The sequence below is a fragment of the Cyanistes caeruleus genome, chromosome 6 (assembly GCF_971803275.1).
Source record: "Cyanistes caeruleus chromosome 6, bCyaCae1.hap1.1, whole genome shotgun sequence".
In the NCBI taxonomy this organism is placed as follows: domain Eukaryota; kingdom Metazoa; phylum Chordata; class Aves; order Passeriformes; family Paridae; genus Cyanistes; species Cyanistes caeruleus.
In genome coordinates, this window is record NC_141706.1 from 23124555 (window position 1) to 23139916 (window position 15362).

General features: G+C 37.8%; 1 protein-coding gene across 1 annotated transcript in view; it reads right to left on the reverse strand.

The window, feature by feature from the left end:
• Nucleotides 1-5479: 5479 nt before the first annotated feature.
• Nucleotides 5480-15362, reverse strand: part of MUC2 (mucin 2, oligomeric mucus/gel-forming) — a 57320-nt gene continuing 47437 nt past the window's right edge. Inside the window, exons 49-63 of the mRNA XM_086895680.1 lie at nt 14398-14581; nt 14071-14275; nt 13263-13441; nt 12567-12636; nt 12153-12253; nt 11958-11989; nt 11609-11783; nt 10874-10978; nt 10260-10300; nt 9547-9669; nt 8980-9078; nt 8198-8326; nt 7481-7520; nt 7082-7211; nt 5480-5984 (exon numbers count right to left, since the gene is read on the reverse strand). Of these exons, the coding sequence (XP_086751806.1) occupies nt 5729-5984; nt 7082-7211; nt 7481-7520; nt 8198-8326; nt 8980-9078; nt 9547-9669; nt 10260-10300; nt 10874-10978; nt 11609-11783; nt 11958-11989; nt 12153-12253; nt 12567-12636; nt 13263-13441; nt 14071-14275; nt 14398-14581 (1869 nt within the window). The 3' untranslated portion in view covers nt 5480-5728. The remainder of the gene's footprint in view (nt 5985-7081; nt 7212-7480; nt 7521-8197; nt 8327-8979; nt 9079-9546; nt 9670-10259; nt 10301-10873; nt 10979-11608; nt 11784-11957; nt 11990-12152; nt 12254-12566; nt 12637-13262; nt 13442-14070; nt 14276-14397; nt 14582-15362) is intronic.

Sequence of the window (15362 nt, forward strand, 5' to 3'; positions counted from 1 at the left end):
TGCATTTCTATCATATCCTTCTGTCAAAAGGTGATTCCATATGTGCTGTAAAGAGTTATGGGCATCCTAAATCAGTCCAAGCACTGGGAGGTTGAGCTTGGAAATCCTCTAACAATCCAGTTCTTTTCAGGCAAAACTGGTACTGCTTCTTGAAATGAGTAGCCACTATAAGATGGTGTTTTACCATCTGCCTAGAAAATAACTCTAGGGAAATAATGTGTGGTCTGCTAATAAAGCAATATTATCTAGGAAAACATTTCATTTGTCAGGCAGTTTGTGCCAATAATCCATATGATAAAAAACATCCAAAGTGATTTTGGCAAAATATTTTAAATAGCTGGTAGTTATAACAATCATACATTCTAAATTTTCAGTAGAATTCAAGAACAACATGGATTATCTTTTTTAATCCTTTGCGTGATGTCATAGAATTCAGGAAAGTTACATTAAAGATTTATTTGATCTATCAGATTTGTGTCTACCACACAGTTTGAAACAGATGTCATTTAATGAAAAGGTGATCTGTAGCAGGCAGTGGGAAAGGAGGGAATGGATATCTATCATTGATTGTCCATTAAAATACATGATGAATGCCTTCAGTACTTCAATTTTGGTAGGAGGTAGTTGAATGTTTTCTTACATTTTTCCTCAGAATGGACACAAAGCTCCTAACCTCTCATCTTGCCATAGGGCTCCTTGACTTTTTGTGAACAAATCAAGGACATTAGTTATTCCTGTTTGCAAGGAATGAGTCCAGCTGCTCCTTTCTGTTTTTCTTTAAGAAGATGTAGATCTTTCAAAATCCACGTACAAGGAGTAATGACACGGCTGATTGGTGATTGTGCACACAGGTCTCTTTGACCTATTGGCACTTCCTCACGTAAGAGAGACTCCCTGTACAGAAAGTCATCTCATCAGGAGGTTGGGCCCTTGAGATTTTCTACTTGAAAGGTTTTTCTTTAAACAGCCTTCCTGGTGGAAAAATATGGCATAGCAGAACAAAGAGAAGCATATGAATTTTCTGCTTTAATAATTAGAACTTTTATGGGGTTTAGGCTAGAGCAGATTCTACCTCTTTTTAAAAAGCATTTTCTTATTTTCTGGGTGACAAGATAGTTCAGAAGAGGCCACTGCATGCTTAATCCTGAAGTCTCTATAACCTTGAAATTACATGAAATTACACACCCAGTAACCATATCCACCATGACTGAAAGTTACTGCAAGCCAAAAGAAAGGCTAAGAGATGGGACAAGAAAACAAATTAAGGTGGGAATCTAAGCAACCTTGGCCTATAGTTTTTTGTGTGGAAAGTAGAATTAGACACCCAGGAGCTACCTGCCCTTACATTTTGCTCAGACTCCGAGACTTGTACTTTTAATGAGAAGAATGATCATAAATATCCCATAGAATCTGCAAAAAAAGGGCAAGAAGTGCTCAGCTACATTAGTCCAAATGGACAGGCTATTGAAATTTAACTGCTGTGTCAGGTCACAGGCACTGTGTAAAGCCACATTCCTTGATCACTGTTCCTTTTGTTACTGCTTAAAAGAAAACTGCATGGAGCACAGGTGCTCCGTCTTGGTGCCAGATCTGTAATACTTTCTCTCTGCTTGAGTTTTCTCAAAGTCTTGGGGTAATGAAAACATCACAGTGGTGGTTTTTACTGTTCTGGAGACTAGTCTGTGAAAAGAATTCAAGCATTTCATGTAAGAGTGCTGAAGAACTGGAACATTAAAGGGAATTCAGTTTGTATGGAACAGATTTTAGAAACATGAAGCTGAAAAAGAACTTACAGGATTTTCCATATTAGTGATGGAAATGTGGATTAGGTAGCCTGTTTGGGCCTGTTTGAACCTTAGTCTGGGAGTTTACCAGTTAAGAACACAGGTGTTTGTGGCAGCCTGAAAAGAGTTAGATTATTTTAGAAATTTTGCCCTACAAAAGGGCTGCTCAACTTTAAGAACTCGTTTTGCCTTAAAATACTCTCCCTACCCCTCAAAGCTTCTGCTGGGAGGTGAAATTTCAGGAATTGTGTATCAGTATTGTAATTATTTAAAAGTATTTCATATTTTGTCAGACCTAAAACTACAAGAATGTTATTTCCTATGATCTCAGAGTTTGTAAGTCTATTTCTGTTTTTTCCCAGTATCTGAGTTTGCTTTTCCAGACTAGTGAAACAGTGCATAACAAGCACAGTACCTCCATGATTATTTACTTAGGGCTTTGCCTTTTGCTAAAGACCTTTCACTGGGGCTTATGTGCAGAGTTGCATGTGCTTAGTTCAGTGAAATGTGGTTTAGCAAAATATACTCAAATGGTAAACACACTGAAAATTTTATCTTACCTTTCCCACAGCACAAAATAATTCAATTAAAGAACATAGTTAGATCAGAAAAAAAGGTAGTTATTAGATCAGAAGCCCCTAACTTGTATTATTTTGGGAAGAATTCTTCTTGCTTTGCATGTGGTTTTTCCCCTCTTTCTGAATCCCGTCTGCCTCACCTCAGATAGCTGCAGTGATTTTTTCCATATTGCTAACAAGTACTTTCCTTTCTGTCTCTGGTGCTCTCAAAACACTTACCCAGTAACGCTTCATAAAACAACTGTGCTCTTTTTATCAGCAAATCTTCTGTGAACTCCTTTTTAACTGCAGATGGAAGTTCTCACTGTGTTGCTGAAGAGTCCTATCAACAACACTGAGTGTCCAGTGCATCTCTAGGTAACTACAAGGAAATTGTTTGAGATTCAAACTATCTCGAATGAGAAGACTACAAGTAGGAATGAAACCCATGTGGATTTGGACAGCAGGAGTTGGGACCTTGGGGTTTTAGGTCTTCAAAGGCTGTGTGGCTGGAAGTCCTACTGGCCTCCCAAGAAAACTTCCCCATTTTTCAAGACAAAAACTGAAACTGCTAAGTACTGGGAGAGGAAGAAAAAGAAACAAAACAAAGAGAAACCCCTCACCATCAATGAACATAGATAGAAAGTCTGGAGGAGATGGGCACAGGACTCCGGCATGGAGACAAGACATGGGCTCTTGCTACTGCTCCCTTTTTGCTAGACTCCAGAAGACAAGGCAGTTCCTAGAGAATGGAATAATTCTTTGAGGACAGAGAGAGTCAAGCCCACTCCTTTCCAGCACTAATGCTTTCTATGAAGTAGAAAAGGGTCCTCTGTGGTAGGTCCTGCCTGGAACACAATGGGATCAGAAAATTCCACAATCTCCTGAGTCCCTAATGGGCTGACATCACCCTTTCAGAGAGGGCGATGAGAGACATTTCCTTTGTTTTTTTCCTGAGTTTTCCAGAAGAATCTATTCTTGTGGCCTGCAAACCCAACAGCTCTTGCTTAGGAAACAAAATGCTTCCTGGGATCAGATTATACAGATCTCAATTTACTTCCAAGAGGGCTGTGGAGGGGACCAAAAGTGTTGCTCACTGCCACTACTACTGTTTGTAGGGATACACAGTTGAGGGTTCTTTCCTTTCTTTCTCTCCCAGATACTATTGGTGGATTTCTCCACTGGAGAAAGTTTAATCTGCTCAACTCTGTCATCCAGTTCCACTGGAAATGCAGGCGCAAATTGAACCACAAAGTCCTAAGGTGACTAAGAGTGCAGAACAGGGTGGAGGTTTGACCAGGAACTGCCAAGCACTTGTAAGAATTCTCTGACAGTGTGTGCTTGTGAACCTGGTTATGGGCAGCACTGACCCAGCACTAAAACCGAGAAGGTTGCCATAAGCCAGAGCACTGTGGCAAACACCTTGCATGTAAATTCCTGTCAGAATAATCTTTTTTCCAGTGCTTACTAAGAGCATATAAATATCTGTGGGGAGAGATCAGCCATTCATTTTCTCAGAGATAAATCCCTCTGAATGGTGAAATAGAAACTCCCTTTTGAGGCAGCTTGCTTTTTTGGTATGAAGTGACTTTACATTCTCAGCCATAGACTGCCCTGCAGTGGTGAAGCCAGAATCTGCAGCCTTACTGACTTTTACCCAGGATCTTTAGAATTCCTCATTAGGAAGTAGTTTGCTGATCACTAGAAGGGACAGAAAGAGCCTGTGCAAACTACAGACCAAATGAAAAATAAATGAAGCAAGGAAGATTTTATATTTCAGAGTAAATACAGTGTGCAGCAAAACGCCACTACTGACTGTTCATATTTTATCTCTTTTTCATAGGAAACAAGACAGATTTGATCACACCTTGTATCTGTCTCTGGAATTTATTTGCTGACTTCAGCCAAATTTAACTACAAAAGTGAAAATCTCAAAGTCGGCTAAATGTCAACAGATTTTGAGAAAAGCAGTTTTTGCAAAAAACTCAAGGAAATATATGGTTCTAGTGTCAGCACAGAAATTGTCAGATAACAAAGAATCCACAGAGGAGAGTGACTTTGTAAGTACCCTGGGAGAAAACTCTCAGTCACATCTTACATTCAATATAGAGATAGAAATCCGTAGAAACCTGTACTAAAGCAGAAACTGGGCTTCGTTAATTCTGCAGCTTGCTCTGTAAACTGACAAAACTTCCTTCTTGTTAGATCAACTACCACTCCAACTCCAGAGAAATCTGCTTTCCAGTCATAGTGTTGTAATGCTGAAAAAAATGTGGAGTTTCAATTTCTGCACATCCTGATCAGTCTTATAAAAAGGCAGAAATCTTATCTGCCTTTTAAGCTGCAGCATATTTGATAGATTACTAGTAGCAAAAAATGGTGCGCCCAATCCTCTAGGTAGCAAAGATGCCAGTATTGAGGCTGGCTATTGCCAATAAAGATTTCATTAATGAAGACAAAATAAACCAAAAGCACTTTTTTTTTTTTCACTACAACAGGTGTGGTTTACCCTAATTGTATTCTAAGATGATTCAAGAGAAATGAACATTTCTGAAGTTACCTGCTTCAGCTCCCCTTACAAGAAGATAAACAGGTAGTCCATTAGATATGTCCTTTGTTGTGAAACACATGAATATCTAAAATGGCTATTGCTTTCCATTTTCCACAGAGAAGGCCTAGGATTACTAGCTTAGTGATGGGCATCTATTTTGAAAATGTTGGAATTTGGAGAGCTCTTACTACGGTAGTAACTAGAAAGCACTGTGAGTGAACTTCACATAGCTGAGGGGCTACCTTTTTAGTGAAAATACATAATTGAGATGAACTGAGACAGTTCTAACATACAGAGGCCTGCTAAAATAAGTTCTGGTGCTGAACTAGAAGCTTCTCTGAGTCATCTGAATATTCATGAAATTTCATGATCATTATTCATCTTTGCCTTTGTTCTGGCAGAGAGCATCATCTCTCTCACCTTATAGACTGGGTCTTTTGAACAGCATCATCTGATCAGCTTTTAAGGAGCCAGGAGTAGATACCCCAAAAATTTAGGAAATCAGTTGACTTCCTATAACTTGAAAAATAACCTCTCTCTTCAAACTCAAACTCATCAAGAGTGTACAAGAATAACTACAAAAGCCATGCTTTTTGAGATGTGCTTTTAATCATTCACAGAAAAATAAGCAGATTTGAAAAGGACCCAAGAGGCTGTGCACTTGTAAGAATACAAATTTGTGTTCTTATTTTGTGCACAAATAAATAGAGCACTGTCAAATTAATTAGAGAACAAACAGGAGGCAGTTACTGGGAAAAGTAAAGTTCAAAAGTAGTCAAGGAAGGTAAGAATGGTTCACAGTCCTTTTAGTTAATGATGCCAGGGGTTTTCTGCCTTCATTTTGATGTTAAGCTGATGGCTCTCTTGATCCGGTTCAGAGCGCTTGCCTTGTCATTTTCTTCATTGTTCTGCAGCTCATTAGACTTTGGCCTGCTGCATTCAGTGTCCTGACAGCTGCAGCTCTCCACGTAGACGTACTTGTGTGACATTGAGTGCCCACCGGGGCATCTCAGAACCACGTGCTTCTCAGTGGTCTGTGTTTCTCTGCAGCAGGAGCAGCTGTGGTCCATAGAATTGGCCTCAGCAGAGTATCTGTTAACAGGCAAAACAGCAACGTTACTCTGTGCCAGAAGTCAATGTACAGGAGAGAGTGAAATCAGGTACAGAACTCTTGTGAGAAGAGCTGCAGTTGTGGCTAATGGAAGTGTTAAGCTCTCTGACAGAACACTGATTATCAAATGCATAACCCAATCAGGGCAGTGTTAACATGAAGGGGAAGCAGTGGCTTTTTCTGTTCCTGTCTCACAGCAAAGTATTTTTTGCAGCCTTGTGTTCATCAGCTTCCTAAGCACCATTCCTAACCTGAAGAATCTGTCAATATCAGGCTATAAATTGTGACAACATCCTTCTTTTTCTTGTATTTGGAAGCAATCACAGCAATCCTGAGATGATCAGGAATTTCAAAATACTAATAAACTGCCTGGCTTCTCAGAGTTCCATGTGATACTAAAGATCAGTTTCATGTAAGGTACATTGTGGCAGACTTAGTGATAGGAAGTAAGTGACAGTTTCTTTGGAGAGTTAAACACTGTTTTTCCAGTGTTTTAGTAGCTCACTACCAGGTGCCCTACTAACCACTTCCTTATAGACACTTTTCAATATATTCTCTCATTTCAGAGAAAAATGTACAGTCAGGTTACTCTACTAACACCTCACCTAAAGCATTCATTTTCTCATTTCTTCTCTGTAAAAAAATTATGCATATTTGAATCTTCCCTTAAAAGATGTATATGTATTTTAGTTTAGGAGTTAACTATTGAAAAGCAGCTTTTCCACTTCCAGTTGTCAAGTCTGGCTGCTCTCTGGGCTCATTCTCATTACAGGAAATAAACCATGTTCTTTTGTGACAATTTCTAGCCTAGGTAGTCTGACACAAAGCCAGTTCTTAGTGGATGAATAGGTCTTATCAGAGCTGTCTGAATCCAAAGACAATTTAATACACTTTCCTGCTTTGTATTATGACAAATCAACCGGTCAGTCACAGATTCCATTATTTTATGTCCTTGAATCAGTAAGCAGATAGTTCCAGGTCTTCTACCATTGTGTAGTCTACTATTTATTGTTCCTTTTAGATAAACAAGCTCAGTGTTACCAGGACTTAAATCTCATTGTCTGCTGAGTTTACTTACAGCGAGAAAGTTCCACATGTTCCTTCACATTCAGTCAAGTCGACTCTGTCCACGGAGCGGCAGCCACGGTAGACAATGAAGTCTTGTCTGTGGCGCACAGAGCACGGTGTGCGGCTGTCCAGAGGGGCACCTACAGGCAGAGAGCAGGAAATGCTTTCAGGGAAACAGATACAGAAATCCCTCGCACCCCAGCATTCCCTGGGCTTCACTAGTGTACTCAATTGCCTTCAGTGGTCTTTCTGCTGCAGCTTAAACTTCTCCAGAGAGATTGGACAGTGAAGGCTTGGAATGACAAATATAAAAGTATCTATTTAAATACAAATTTATCTGGAAAATGGGCTGATTTAAGAGGACAATTCATTCTCTGTATTATTGATTCAGATACACTGGCATACTTACAGGTTCTGCAACAACCGTTAGGTAAGAATGAAATAGTTCCCTGAAAGAAAAAAGAAACAGAAAAAAATTATATTATATAATTTTTCTATATTAAATAGGCATTAAGGCAAAAAACTGAGGAGAGCAATTCATCAATGGCTGGAAATAACCAGTGAAAACTGTGACATTGGTCTAAATAAGGAAAGACATCATCCTCTGCCCAACTTGAAATCTATCAGTTTACAAAGGACTGTGAAAATAAAACCAATTTTTTGAAGGAAGTCTACAGTTAACATCATGCAATTTTTCCTCAGAAGCAATTCCAACAAATGGTTTCTCAGAGTCCTCTGTATTTGAATAGGTACTATGCAGGTGTTACTGGCAGTCTACTGACTGAATAGCTTGTGTTTCTGTGACATCCAAGGAAACCCGGTTCTTGCTGAAACAGAGCTCCAAACAAAGCAGTCAGCAAAGATTCAGCATCTCAGTATTGACCAGTATTTTGGCTACTGAAAGAGAGCTACCAGTTATAAACCTTGAATTCTCACCCAGGTATCTTATTTTATACACTCTAAAGGGCTGTGCATAGATGCATCTGGAACTTTTGCCCTTAGGACTGAGAAATTATGACAAAAGGCCATCAGAGCTAGATTTTACTTTTGTTGTTAGCTAGATGGCTGAACTAAACTGAAGTAATCTATGTATGGAATAGAGGGTAAATTTTCCATTTTTACTTACAGGTTTGCAGCTGTCCTCATTGAATGCTGGACAGGTAATCTCAGATGTGGAAGCAATAAGCTGGTTGTGGACATCTACACAGCTATAAATGGTGCAGTTGTTGTGAGGATCATTTTTAAAGTCTCCAGGCTGCAAGTGAAATGCATAATGTAATAAGGAAAGCTGAAGGGAGCTCAGACAGAAATTTTCTTGCCCTCTCATAATGACTTTCTTCTTGTTTCCTAGTCAATTATTTTTAGGTTAAAAGCTATTTGAGATACAGATCATGACATGTATTGCAATATGCCATACTTGGAGAGAATTTCAGTTTATGATATTTTCCTTGAGAAAGAAAAATGTCTCTAAAGTACATAGAGTACCTTAACAAAATCATCCATGCCAATAGATTTTGCCTTCAAAAAGCTAGACTGTTTTATGTTAATTAAGAAAAACCCTAAGCCTTCATCCTACTAGGGCAATAGAATTATTTCATACGCAGGCTTTAATAGTGTTTTTCAGCATACAGAAATCATATAACATAGAAAAGCCCAAGCTTCCAGACACTGGAAGAAAAACCCTTCCAATTGTATTGGATTTCTCATTCCAGGAATGGCCTTACAGATAATTTTATTTCATGAGATCTACCCTCAGGTCAAAAAATTGTAGCTAGGTTTTGCGTTGGATGAGATTTTGAACTTTCAGGTGCAAACTAAAGCCTTGTTTCTGGCAAGGAGATGTTCCCTTTCTGGAACTGGGAACTTTACATATTTGGTGGAGAAAGAGAATACATAGAGTATACTTACACTCAAGATGAGTTCAGAATTGTCTGATGTGTGTATAATACACTTGGTCTGCACACATTTTCCACAGCATTCACCTTTCACTGGTTTAATTTCATATCCCTAAAAATTAAAATTAATTAATTAACTAAATTAATTAAAACCAAGAACACTATGATAGATGAATTTTTGAGAAATAAATGAAAACATACTAATCCATTAATTGATTACACTTTGAAGTGCACTCTGGATTTGTGCCTTTTTTGTGTTCCAACAAACTGAAGACAAGTAATAGAAGCTGGTTATAAATGGAATAAATTAAAGCACTAGAATAAATATGCATAATGATTAAATATCACTCCACATAGTGGTCTACAGAAATTTCCCAGCTAATTCTGCCGGTGTGAACGGAATGCTGACAGTTACACAGTGAATCTCAGGCAGTAGATTGCTCAAAGAACTGTTGATATCCATGCTGGAATTGGTCTCTGGGTTTCAACTGTCCTTTGCTTAATACCACTCATTGATCAAACAGATGTTCATACATATGGGAATTTTGGGGTCTTTTGTTTCTTTAACTTTGCCACTTACTGGTTGACAGTATGTGTTGCAGGGGACACGTTCACAGGAGATGATATTCAGTTGCGTGCTGACGTTAACATCATTTGTGCAGAAACAATTCTGACACTTGTCAACAAAGACTGAGGAGTTGGGCTACATATTTAAGGAAAAAAATCACATATTACTGAGATATTACATGTTTAACAGACATCTGTAAATGAAGCAATGGAAAAGGAAAAAAACTGTAAAGACAACTGGATAGCTATTTGGCTAGACATTTATGAAGGCAACATTTTAAGACTGAATATAATTTAATGTGTGTCATCACTGATGTCCTGTATAGCAATGACAAACTCTGATATTAAAAGAACAGGTACAATTACTAAACCCAAGAGAATTTATTAGAAATCTAGGTTTGGTTAGAATAATACTTATTTATATGTCTTTTAATTTTAACTGCAATAATGTGCTGACAGTAAATGTGGACTGACTTTTTTAAATTCCAGCACAGTTAGCCTAAATTCCTCTATGATACTGACATACATGTAGCTCTTCAATTTCATTCCTACACAGGAAACTTTTCAGAAGAGGTTTAGGCTGTGTGAAATTGATAAACTTCTGACAGAAATTTGAAAAATTCTAAAATATTTGTTGTACTGGTTAAACTTTTCCATAGCACTTCTGATCAAGTACACTAAGTGTTTTTTAAGCATTTTTAGAAGACCGTTGAAACAGGAACTTACCAAAAACTCAGCATTCTCGTGTACGCAAACCCCCTTGGGAACTGTTAATAAGCAAGGAGTTAGATGTTTAGATAGGAAAAAAGAATAAAAAATGTCTTCAACCCACTCTAACCAACATAATTTCTTCCACAATGAATGACAATTCATATGATTATTCCCCAATTCTGGTATGAGATAGGATATGTATAAAGTATAAAAACTAATACTGCATGTGCAAGAAGGGACAAAGATTTGTCGCAAAATACACGGTCCAGTTCATAGCCAAGAATGTCCTTGTTTCAGTTACCAAGAACTGTAAATCTGTCTTCTGCTGGGGATGCTTCTAGACACTTTTTGCTAGATTAAGCTGAGAGAATCATCCCAGTTAATTCTATAGCTGTTATTACTTGTATTTATAAGCAGGAAATTGAACTCGAGTCATTTGAGCTATATCTAATTTCCTTTAGCTATAGCACTAATAGCCAATTTTAGTAGTAGTGCATTTGTAGAATCTGATTGTGTTTAAAACCTTTTTCAGCAGGCTATTGCAGACAGTCTCATTAAGGCTAATGCTAAATTATGTAATAAATAAAACTGTGAGGCTATTCATTATAATATGTTTCCAAGGGACTTACCACATTGATATACAGGACAGCACTGACCACTGGGAATGTAAGAATGAACTTCGAATCCCAGTGAGCACTTGGGGGCTTTAGCTGTGCACAAGCTTGTATTGCATTCTGAGGAGAAAAAACAACAGCAAAAAAAAAAAAGAATAAGCCAGAAAGTACACTAAATCACAGCTATTAGAAATAAGCACTTATCAAAGCTCTTAGGATGAACTTTCCATTGCTAGGAAACAGTCCAGATTCTCTTCAGAGAAACAAATTGCAGATAGGGAACATGTTTTTCCTCATAAATCCAGGCACTGGATATTGGGTGCTGTATTAGTTTATGATTTTTTTTTTTCTACTATGCAATTATCCTGTGTTGATAAAGTATCACCATTCTATGCAAAGAAGTAGAGAACTCCTACTCTCTCCAGGATTTTAGGCAACTGCTGGAAAATGAAAATCCATGGAGAATTCCATAATCTCTTTGCATTTTGCTTAAATAAAATGTGGCCCTGAAGACAAGAACTATAGCTTGAGGTATGTTGAGTCTCATAACTGTAAATTCAGTTGTACTGAATCACTGCAATATAAAAACGTATTTTCCCTAGCACTGGGCAAGTTGATTTTAAAAAGCATGAGAAAAGATACTATTTTGTGACTCCCTGCTATAGATCTCTGGTACTAAGGTAGCTCAGTCGTTTTTCCTTTCTATTTCCAAGAGGTATAGAAAAACTAGAAACAAAAGTATAAACTCACTGCAAGTGGAAAGAGGGCAGCAGGAGTCTTTAGGATTGACTTCAGTGACCTCATAGAAGCCTTCTCCATCACAGGTGACCTTCTTTTGTTCACATATGTGAGGCTTACACACAATGCCATGTTCACCTTCCAGGCAAATACAGTCCTGACAGTCCACTGTAAACTCTTCTCCAAACTGCCATTGAAAAACAATAAAATGAATGATTGCATAGTAACCAATTAAAAGGAACAGAAGTAAAATCAGGAATACAAAGTTTGGAAATGATAAAACAAGATTGTATCAGTGGAGATCACTCTCCTCTCCCCACCCAAACTTCTACTTGATATCCAAAAACATACAGCATCCTACCTCTCTTGGTATCATATCCACCCCGACACAGCCTGGAAAATACCAAAATAAATTTCCATTACCAGTGGAATATATAACAGGAGGCATCTCTACTATACATTGTATGAGCACTGCATACAGTCAAAACTATGTTGCATACATGTAAGAAAATGAAGAGGAAACAAACATGCATCCAAGTGAAGCAGTAAAACTTACCACAGGTTTTCACACAGACATCCACACCAGAGTCATACAGCATGGTTCCATTAGGACAGAAACAGCCTTCCACTTCTTTAGTTGATGTGTTGTTCTGTCCTCTGTGAGACAAAATGGACAGAGGAACACCATTAATATTGTAGGCACATACAGGAGGATTATACCAAATAACCTTTCACTGAAAATACAGTAGCAAATAATCTGCACATTTTTGATTGGAGGTTGTCGATGTCTTGTGTTTGATATAGTCAAACAACAGAAACAGTTCAGGCACCCAGATTTAGGGTCAACAGAACAGTGCTAATAAATTTGACAGTCATTTTAAGATGTGAGAGGAGGTTGATTTTTCACCTGTGCATTAGATATGACTGAATAGTTGTACAAGCTATAACTAACTGCAAAGGAATTTTTTACCTTGATTTGCAGGTCATCTCTTTAATAGGACCACATGCTCTGTATTCTTTACCTGGCGGACATTCGTGAGCTGGAATGGAAGAACAAAAAGGAGGAACAGCTCAGTAACAATATCATATAAAAGCCACGTGACCTTTTGCCAAGAGCTTAAACACTGTTTACTCATTTTCCTATGTATCCATGACAATCTTGAGAAGCAAAAAGGAAAAAAATCCCAGATAGACTCATGACTCTAAAAGGAATAATTTTGTGCAATTTAGTGACAGAGATATAGTGCTGTACTTTACACTAAGGTGATACGTCTTGATTACAATTTTTTCCCATAATTTCAGTCTCTTTTGCACAAGTTCTCAAAGGGGAATGTCTTCCTTCCCTTTGAGCTCTTACTACAGATTAAAACTCATGTACATGTCACAAAATAGAGAGTGATCTGCTGATGCCTGCCAAGCATAGAACTGCCTGCATACAAAAAAGTATGTACTGATACAGATGTTTCTGGCACAGCCAATACATGTATATTTTTGCAGGCTCATTCATCATTTCCATTGTTAAAAATGTTACCTGCAAAATTAATTAAAGAGAGCAGCTGCTGTGATTTATTGGTGCCTTCATTACTCAGAAAGCAGATAACATTACTGCTGAAACAGTTCCACATAATCTTCCTTAATAATTCTAGATGAATAACCACATACTTACAGCATACACCATTGGTGTGTTTTCTCCAGTCAATGCACATGCCTTGATCGGCACAGGTGGCAGCGTAGATCTGCAGACTTGAGCATTCCAGGTCTAGGTTGGGAAGTACACAGCTATCAAAAACACAGGCTGCGTAGTACTTTTCAGGTTGGACAAATGCATGGCATGGCTCGAACACACTAGAAACAGAAATATTTATCATTATTAGTTAGTGAATGATCCATACATGTTTCAATGTGCTTAACATGTTATGATGTGGCAACAGTGGATGTGGGAGATTAAGGAGATGTGGATGCAGACTATTGATGAGAGATTTGTGCTAAGAGCACTTATCCAGATAGTAACATTCCAATATATAAATAGTCTTCCCTCATCTACAAAACACTTAGACAGCAATGTTTGGAGTCCAGGAGCTGTATATTATTGGGTGCAACCATGTGTTATCTCTTTAAAGTGATTTTGATTTTTTTTTTCATTTTCAGTTCTGACATGGTGTTCTAAAAATTAAGATCTTTATTTTCAGTTGGACTCTGTTTTTTACTAAGTAAAATGGAAAGAACATGGGACAAGGGAGGATAGAGAGTGTAGAAGAATGTGGGAACATCAACAAAGGTTAATGCGGCAGCCAGAGGGCTGAAAGAAACTGTAAGCAAAAAATAAAAGCCAGAAAAAGTGAAAGGAGTAGAAGCAAACCATAAAGATACAAGAAATGGAGCAATAGTTAGAAACACTTTCCATTGGTAAATTAATCCTAAAAGTTCCATTTGAATCAAAGACCAAAGGCTTGTAAAAGCAAGAGGAATGTTACCTTCCCAAAAGAAGCTCACAGATGGAAGATTCTTTGCAAGGCTGTATTGGTGTTGTGCTAGGTGAACCTGTAGGAACTAGGCCTGGAGAGCACTGTGGTTTGGATGGATCAACAACTTGCCAGTGATCTGCCATGGTTTCACAGTTTGCTGCAATGTTTCCATTTGGCAGCATGCAGTCATCTGCCGTGTTGTTATTGCAAGTACCTAAGGGTGGTAAGGGGAAAAATAATTCACTCACAGATTTGTTAGGAAATTCTATTCATCTTTGCAGCAGGGCTGTCATTGTGGTTTCCTGAGAGTGCAAAAATTGGAAGAGTAAGCCTTACCACACTGGCCCTGGGTGTTGTTGCCAAACAGGCTGTAGGGCATTCTGATAGAAAAGGACAAGCCATTGTAGGTCACATTCATTTTCAGCTCAGGAATTTCCACAACACGATTTATGCCTGATTCATAGATGCTTACACCAAACTTCTTATAAGGCAAAGCCACAAGCTGGTTGTTTACTGTCACCTAATAAATAAAGGAAAACAGAAAAGAAGCATAAATTTAGTTTGATTTTTTAAAACAATTGACTGTTCCTTTGTTTTGCAGAGAGAATGTAAAGGTAAATAATATCCTTTTAATTTGTAACAAATGTTCCTGTGTTCCTTTTCTTACTGGAAAGTCAAACTTTTCTTCTCTGAGCCACAAAAAGCCCATCAACCTCCGACAAATGAGGCTATAAATTCAAGGTTTAAACCAGCTAAATCCTAACACTCAACAGACTTACTATAGTGACTATGGCATCAAGGAGTCCTCCTGAAAGTGGAATATAAAATTCTCCTAAATTCATATGGTATGAAGTTTTAGGTTTCTTGGCATAAAGGGCACATGCTTATAGGAAAATTAAATAACAGAAATAAGACTAAAACTGTATTACTTATTCAAACACCCTAGCCATGGTATACCTGTGAAACTAACACTACTACTTGCACTCAGCAATTGGAGATTTCTTTGCTTTAGAGAAAAAAAGAGGTCTAAATATTGTAAATTTTCAACAATATGTTGCAACCCAACTTGCAATATTCTCACACAGTAATGTACAAAAATAAACCAAACGGTAAAAAGCTACAAAAAGCCCCAAACACTTCTCACTAATTTTGAAGCCTAAAAACTCTGATATCACATTTTTCAATGGAATAAACATATAGCTGCCCTATTCTGAAAAATTAAAAAAGTGACACAAGTCAAAGCTACTAATGGTACTTTTAAAAAAATGCTTCAGGTCAGCACTTTATTGTTATGTCTACCT